At 36.4% G+C, this 9087-nt stretch overlaps 1 protein-coding gene across 1 annotated transcript in view; it reads left to right on the top strand.

Annotated features, from left to right (window-relative positions):
- Positions 1 to 3131: 3131 nt before the first annotated feature.
- Positions 3132 to 9087, top strand: part of ACBD3 (acyl-CoA binding domain containing 3) — a 198465-nt gene continuing 192509 nt past the window's right edge. The window contains exon 1 of the mRNA XM_053712622.1: positions 3132 to 3401. Coding sequence (XP_053568597.1) covers positions 3203 to 3401 — 199 coding nt within the window. The 5' untranslated portion in view covers positions 3132 to 3202. The remainder of the gene's footprint in view (positions 3402 to 9087) is intronic.

The following is a 9087-nucleotide window of genomic DNA, read 5'->3' as shown; positions in this document are numbered from 1 at the left end:
TTTCCCGAATTTCCGAATCGAACCGAATTGCACATGTCTAGCAACAACTAATGTAGAAAATGTACAGCAAAGCTAGTATTGCACTATAGTAGTTTTACACATCTGCATTGTCTGATAATAATTGAATAATTTAACCTTTTGAAATATCTTAACATTGTGCATATCATGTTTTATCTTTATGTAGGGTGAATAAATAGCACTGGATTAGATATATAGCATACCTTTGAAACATTATTACTTTTTAATCAACTTGATAAATAGTTTTTTTATAAATGAAATTGTTTCAGTATGGAGACCAACTTCTGATTAGTTGAACTGGGTTTAAATGTCGTTTTGGAATTTAGCTACGTCATCTATGAGTAAGCGCTGTGTTTGGGCACGAAAGGCGTAAGTTGGTTGTATCTCTGTCACCTCCATGTGTAACAAACTTTCTATAATAAATTGCTTTCTTTTATTCAACATTAATGTGCATCAGCCTCTCTTGTTTTTGTGCTTGTAGCATGGAGAGTACGATGTTTTTTTTCTGCCCGCACTCGGACAAAGTGTGCTTCAGTGTAGGGTATTCCTTATTCAAATGGCTTGTAGCCACGGTTTTCCTGGTTTGCGTGAATAATTTAGTCCAGAACCTCATAGAAAACCATTACCTGATGGAAATGAATCTGACCATACTAACTGTGGCGTGGGGAGATAATTATTAAAGGGACATAAAACCTAAGCTTTTATGATTTGGATAGAGCATGCAAGTTTAAACAATTTTCAAATTTATTTATATTATCTAATTTGCTTCATTCTCTTGGTATCCTTTTTTGAATAAACAGCAACACACTACTGGGAGCTAGCAGTACACAGTGGGTGAGCCAATAACATGAGGCATATATGTGCAGCCACCACTAAGCAGCTCCTGAACCTACCCAGGAATGCTTTTCAACAATGGATACCAAGAGAATGAACCAAATTAGATGACAGAAGTTAATGCGAAAATTGCTTAAAGGGACACTGTAACCAAAAATTTTCTTTCATGATTCAGATTGAGCATGAAATTTTAAGCAACTTTCTAATTTACTCCTATTTTCAATTTTTCTTCGTTCTCTTGCTATCATTATTTGAAAAAGAAGGCATCTAAGCTTCTTTTTGATTTCAGTACTCTGGACAGCACTTTTTTATTGGTGGATGAATTTATCCACCAATCAGCAAGGACAACCCAGGTTGTTCACCAAAAATGGGTTGGCATCTAAACTTAGATTCTTGCATTTCAAATAAAGATACCAAGAGAATTAAGAAAATTTGATAATAGGAGTAAATTAGAAAGTTGCTTAAAATGTCATGCTCAATCTGAATCACGAAAGAAAAATTTTGGTTACAGTGTCCCTTTAAAATTGTCTGCTCTATCCAAATCATGAAAGAAAACATTTGGGTTTCATGTCCCTTTAACTACTGACTTGTAACAACAGCACAAAAATTAAAGCAATCTAAAACAGATATAAAACAGGCAAATAAATAGTGTGAAAGGCTATGTGAAATATAGGATTGTTAGAGTAATTTACAAAATTTTTTTACACAACATCGTTTGCACATTCTCTTTAATTGCCTGTTTTATATATGTTCCTTATTTTCCTCATCAGAACAGATATATAGTGGGAAAACCTAGGTTCCAACATGGTGGCATCCATTACTTTATAGAAACTAAATAGAATTGAGAAAAACAAAGAATTTTTAGTATGAGATTACAGGAATAGAGTACAAAATAAATAATGGAAGTATATTGCAAAGTTATTTTTACTACACATAAGAAAACATTTTATATTACAATCTCAGTATGTGTAACGTCCCTTTAAAGTGATGGTAAACTTGACATGTTTTAAAATCAGGTCTGGAATCTAAGTGATATTTTAGATGGACTTTAATTGATCACTTCTAATAAAGATATGCTGTAACTTACTTTTTAATCTAGCCGTTCAATTCTAATACCCCACACTCTAGGTGCCCCCTTCAAACACATTTTTTATAAGCTAAGGGTTTGAACTGTTCTCCAATCAACGCTCTAAGCGTACAACACTTTTGTTGTAGCTAGAACAATGCAAACCGTTAGCTCACAAAATATATGAGTTTTGAAGTGAGTTCCCGGAGTGGGGGGTATTAGAATGGCACGTTGCAGTGCATCTTTATTAGAAGTGATCAATTAAAGGGACAGTCTACACTGTCTATTTGAAAATTGTTATTTTTTTAAAAGATAGATAATCCCTTTATTACCACACTGTTATATTAATACACTTTTTACCTGTGTGATTACCTTGTATCTAAGCCTCTGCAGACTGTCCCCTTATCTCTCAGTTCTTTTGACAAACTTGGTTTTAGCCAAACATTGCTAACTCATAAATAACTCCACAGGAGTGGGCACAGTGTTATCTATAGAACTCACACGAACTAGCACTGTCTAGCTGTGAAAAACTGTCAAAATTCACTGAGATGAGATGCAACCTTCAACTGCCTTGAAATTAGCTTATGAGACTAATTAGGTTTAGCTTTCAGCAATATTTAATCAGTTATCTCAATGGAGGATGGGGTATGGATTACTTTTCAATGTAATTTCTTACCATTATATAACACACAGTATGTTATGTATTTTGACAGTTTTAACAATTGACTGTGTTTATTTTGTTTCTTAGATTTCAACACCCTGCCCAATATGCAAAATCAAAAGAAATTATATATCCGCCCTAATATTAACTTCTGCATTTACATATCTAATAAAGAACCACTAGTATCTGAAAATAAAAATGAAAGCAGTAGATTCCTTTATTGGGATATTTTGTATGCTTACATTGGATATACAGTACAAACTAGTACATACTTTATTTAATTTATTTTAGACCTATAGAAATATTATATTTTGTATTCTTACAACTGAGGTATTATTTAATTACACGGTATTATTTTATATATTACAATTAAATTATATTATGCTAGTATTATTTTGCCACATTATCTTGTGGTTGTTTCAATAAAGTTTGTTGAATAAAGAAATGCACAGTGTAAACGCTGACAGATCCTTTCAGCAAGTGCTGCGCGGAGGAGCTGCGCATAGTACAGACATTGACATGCGCGTGCTTGCTCTCCGGGCGCAACTTACGTGCGCGCTACTGTGTGACACGGAGTGTGGAGCCGGAAGTCGGGACGTGGCCGGCGCTTAGTGAGGAGGAGGATGGCCGTGGTTAGTAGCACTGAGCGCTTGGAGGTGTCTATTGATGGACTTACGCTCAGCCCGGACCCAGAGACCGCGGGAGACGTGAGGCCCGGAGCGGAGGAGGACGGGACCGAGGAACAACAGGCCCTAAACATGGAACAGAGCTGGGGATTCAGCCTGGAGGAACTATATGGCTTGGCACTTCGGTTTTTTAAAGGTAACGTAGGATCTGACACTCTATATCGAAAACAGGGGGCTTGACAACACTGTGACTGTGGAGTTTAAATATGACTCCTGTGCAGGGGTAGGCAAGTGTGTGACACCCCTGTGATGGTAGAATTGGGCTGACATCTTATAATGTCAGAGTGTCTGTGACACCCTGTCAGGTAAGGGTTCGAGAATGGTACACTTGTGCCTTACCCACAATCCCCCATCACACAAGTGTTAAGAGAGGTTCACTGACTTCTGTGTATGGGGAGATTGGTGGGTTCCATTACAAAGGCCCATTATGTCCTGGTCTACTCATAGGTTCTCATTTCAGGTGTAGGCAGCAACTTTGTCTAAGTTTTATAGTGCTGTTTCTGTCATAGGCTGCTTTACTCGTCAGTGGGACCTATGCATTTGTTTAGTCTGAATAAGGGAACAGGGCTCCCAAGGAAGAGGAAATATAGCTCCCTTGCTCACTAGAATCCTTTTTTTGTTGTCTCATATCTAACAGCACTTTTTGCTCTTTGTTGAGTTATATGCCAGGAATACACGGGTCACTTATCTCCATAGTATGGTTGTATATCTGACATGTTCTGCTCCCTCTTTCTGTCAGGTCTCATAGCTGCCATAGTCTGGCTGTCCCTTCATAATAGAATCCCATTCTTAGCATAGTCTGCTTCCTTCTTCACCAAAATCCTTCTCTCCATCATAGTGTGCTCTCTTATATCTTAGGTAGCATCCTGCCATCCATAATAGTATCCATTGGCTGGCATAGGCTCATCTCTTCTTAACTATAGAGTCCAGCATCTATTATAAGATGATTTTGAGTCTCTTAGGTTGCTCCCTATTTTTTTACATTTAGCTACTGTATCCTCCATAGGCTGCTCTTTTCTCCATTGTAGGGAACAGTTTCCAGCATAGTCACTCTTTTTTTCCTCCTGTCTTGGCGTCCCCTTTCAGAGAGTGGTTGTTCTTTCTTCATTTGTAAGGTAATATGTGTGGCATAGGCTTCTTTTTGTACTTTGTAGGGTCTTGTACCTCAATTGTATGGTCATGTATCTGGTGTAGTCTCATTTCTGCTATGTAAAGTCCCATATCTGGCATACAAAACCTGGTAAAGGTCTGCACGCGCATTATCGATTTAGTTATGGGTTCCTGATCTAGAGATATCAGCCCCAGCATAGACTATCCACTGCAGTCACTGCCTTGTGTAGACTTCTGTCTTCCCTCCACCAGAATCCCGTAATGTGTGGTATAGTCTGGGTCCCACTTCATCAAAGCTTGTGTTGTAGTCTGCATCTCTCCTTTCAAAATAGCATTGGTCTTGCATACTGTAATTCCCTACTTCCATCTCTATGCCCCTGATTAGCATAGCCTGACACTCAGTACTTTGTAGGATCACACATGTAGCATAATTTCCCTCCCTTGTTATTTAATTTATATTTTAGCGTTGAACATGTGATGTATCCCATTGACACTTACGTGACCTGTCTTTATCTAATAGGGACATAAAATATTTTTTCTGCCATCATTTCTCTCCTGGATGTGTGTTGAAGTGTATCACACAGATGTTTCTAGCTTCCTTAACAGTTGCAGATCCTTCCTTGATGAAAGAGACATTCAAGTGTAAAATCGGAGTGTTCGATCAGTGCTCCAGCTCTGTGTTTAATGCCTCCTCAGGACTGTACAGTAGGGCAGTTGGCCTTGGCAGTCACATATCCCACCAATCACCCACTGTATTCAGCTTGGCAGCTGTAGTGTTTACTGCTCTGAGTGTGACTTTAAACGGACATGAAACCGAAACTTTTTTCTTTCATGATTCAGAGCATAACATTTTAAACAACTCTCCAATTTACTTCTTTTATCAAATTTGTTATTTATAGCTGCTCCTAAGCCTACCTGGGTATACTTTCTGACAAAGGATACCAAGAAAACAAAGCAATTTAGATAACAGAAGTAAATAGTAATGTTGGTTAAAATTGCATTGTATGAATCATGAAATAAAAAGTTTAGGTTTTATATCCCTTCTAACTTCTATGTTCTAACAAAAAAGAGCTTACAAATTTTGCACTAGATTGTCCATTTCATAGTTAGTTTGTGTGTGTTCAACGTAAAATCCACAAATTGTTTTCCTTTATGATTTATTTTTAATCACTGCCCTTTTTTCTTTCTGTGTAAGTGTGCTGTAATGGATCCTTCTTGCTGTGACATTTGTGTAATGTTCCAGGCCAGTGATTGACAGCAATAATGGCTTTATCCGGGTCTCAGCACCTGGGTTCCTGAAATTTATGCTGCTAATAATTTGTTACACAAATGGACCTGTGCAAATTACTACCCATTATAGTACCAGATACTTTGGTTTGTTTGCTATGTGCACATCTATGTAAGAGTAGGTTTTTAGTTTCCTAAACAAACATACATAGTTCCACACACACACACACACACACACACACACACGTGTGTGTATATGTATGTATATAGAGATATAGAGATATAGATATATAGATATATATATATATATATATAGAGATATAGATATAGATAGAGATATATATATATATATATATATATATATATATATATATAGAGAGAGAGAGAGATAGAGAGAGAGAGAGATATAGAGAGAGAGAGATATAGAGAGAGAGAGATATAGAGAGAGAGAGAGATATAGAGAGAGAGATATAGAGAGAGAGATATAGAGAGAGAGATATAGAGAGAGAGATATAGAGAGAGAGATATAGAGAGAGAGATATAGAGAGAGAGATATAGAGAGAGAGATATAGAGAGAGAGATATAGAGAGAGAGATATAGAGAGAGAGATATAGAGAGAGAGATATAGAGAGAGAGATATAGAGAGAGAGATATAGAGAGAGAGATATAGAGAGAGAGATATAGAGAGAGAGATATAGAGAGATATAGAGAGATATAGAGAGAGAGATATAGAGAGAGAGATATAGAGAGAGAGATATAGAGAGAGAGATATAGAGAGATATAGAGAGAGAGATATAGAGAGAGAGATATAGAGAGAGAGATATAGAGAGAGAGATATAGAGAGAGAGATATAGAGAGAGAGATATAGAGAGAGAGATATAGAGAGAGAGATATAGAGAGAGAGATATAGAGAGAGAGATATAGAGAGAGAGATATAGAGAGAGAGATATAGAGAGAGAGATATAGAGAGAGAGATATAGAGAGAGAGATATAGAGAGAGAGATATAGAGAGAGAGATATAGAGAGAGAGAGATATAGAGAGAGAGAGATATAGAGAGAGAGAGATATAGAGAGAGAGAGATATAGAGAGAGAGAGATATAGAGAGAGAGATATAGAGAGAGAGAGAGAGATATATAGAGAGAGAGAGATATATAGAGAGAGAGAGATATATAGAGAGAGAGAGATATATAGAGAGAGAGAGATATATAGAGAGAGAGAGATATATAGAGAGAGAGAGATATATAGAGAGAGAGAGATATATAGAGAGAGAGAGATATATAGAGAGAGAGAGATATATAGAGAGAGAGAGATATATAGAGAGAGAGAGATATATATAGAGAGAGAGAGAGATATATAGAGAGAGAGAGATATATAGAGAGAGAGAGATATATATAGAGAGAGAGATATATAGAGAGAGAGAGATATATAGAGAGAGAGAGATATATAGAGAGAGAGAGATATATAGAGAGAGAGAGATATATAGAGAGAGAGAGATATATAGAGAGAGAGAGATATATAGAGAGAGAGAGATATATAGAGAGAGAGAGATATATAGAGAGAGAGATATAGAGAGAGAGAGAGATATAGAGAGAGAGAGAGATATAGAGAGAGAGAGAGATATAGAGAGAGAGAGAGATATAGAGAGAGAGAGAGATATAGAGAGAGAGAGAGATATAGAGAGAGAGAGAGATATAGAGAGAGAGAGAGATATAGAGAGAGAGAGAGATATAGAGAGAGAGAGAGATATAGAGAGAGAGAGAGATATAGAGAGAGAGAGAGATATAGAGAGAGAGAGAGATATAGAGAGAGAGAGAGATATAGAGAGAGAGAGAGATATAGAGAGAGAGAGAGATATAGAGAGAGAGAGAGATATAGAGAGAGAGAGAGAGATATAGAGAGAGAGAGAGATATAGAGAGAGAGAGAGAGATATATAGAGAGAGATAGATATATAGAGAGAGAGAGATATATAGAGAGAGAGATATATAGAGAGAGAGAGATATATAGAGAGAGAGAGATATATAGAGAGAGAGAGATATATAGAGAGAGAGAGATATATAGAGAGAGAGAGATATATAGAGAGAGAGAGATATATAGAGAGAGAGAGATATATAGAGAGAGAGAGATATATAGAGAGAGAGAGATATATAGAGAGAGAGAGATATATAGAGAGAGAGAGATATATAGAGAGAGAGAGATATATAGAGAGAGAGAGATATATAGAGAGAGAGAGATATATAGAGAGAGAGAGAGATATAGAGAGAGAGAGATATAGAGAGAGAGAGAGATATAGAGAGAGAGAGAGATATAGAGAGAGAGAGAGATATAGAGAGAGAGAGAGATATAGAGAGAGAGAGAGATATAGAGAGAGAGAGAGATATAGAGAGAGAGAGAGATATAGAGAGAGAGAGAGATATAGAGAGAGAGAGAGATATAGAGAGAGAGAGAGATATAGAGAGAGAGAGAGATATATAGAGAGAGAGAGAGATATATAGAGAGAGAGAGATATATAGAGAGAGAGAGATATATAGAGAGAGAGAGATATATAGAGAGAGAGAGATATATAGAGAGAGAGAGATATATAGAGAGAGAGAGATATATAGAGAGAGAGAGATATATAGAGAGAGAGAGATATATAGAGAGAGAGAGATATATAGAGAGAGAGAGATATATAGAGAGAGAGAGATATATAGAGAGAGAGAGATATATAGAGAGAGAGAGATATAGAGAGAGAGAGAGATATAGAGAGAGAGAGAGATATATAGAGAGAGAGAGATATAGAGAGAGAGAGAGATATAGAGAGAGAGAGATATATAGAGAGAGAGAGATATATATAGAGAGAGAGATATATAGAGAGAGAGAGATATATAGAGAGAGAGAGATATATAGAGAGAGAGAGATATATAGAGAGAGAGAGATATATAGAGAGAGAGAGATATATAGAGAGAGAGAGATATAGAGAGAGAGAGAGATATAGAGAGAGAGAGAGATATAGAGAGAGAGAGAGATATAGAGAGAGAGAGAGATATAGAGAGAGAGAGAGATATAGAGAGAGAGAGAGATATAGAGAGAGAGAGAGATATAGAGAGAGAGAGAGATATAGAGAGAGAGAGAGATATAGAGAGAGAGAGAGATATAGAGAGAGAGAGAGATATAGAGAGAGAGAGAGATATAGAGAGAGAGAGAGATATAGAGAGAGAGAGAGATATAGAGAGAGAGAGAGAGATATAGAGAGAGAGATATATAGATAGAGAGAGAGATATATATAGATAGAGAGAGAGATATATATAGATAGAGAGAGAGATATATATAGATAGAGAGAGAGATATATATAGAGAGAGAGAGATATATATAGAGAGAGAGAGATAGATAGAGAGAGAGATATATATAGATAGAGAGAGATATATATAGAGAGAGAGAGAGATATATATAGAGAGAGAGAGAGATATATATAGAGAGAGAGAGAGATATATATAGAGAGAGAGA

The sequence above is a fragment of the Bombina bombina genome, chromosome 4, assembly GCF_027579735.1.
Source record: "Bombina bombina isolate aBomBom1 chromosome 4, aBomBom1.pri, whole genome shotgun sequence".
In the NCBI taxonomy this organism is placed as follows: domain Eukaryota; kingdom Metazoa; phylum Chordata; class Amphibia; order Anura; family Bombinatoridae; genus Bombina; species Bombina bombina.
This window is presented reverse-complemented; position numbering and strand designations above follow the sequence as displayed.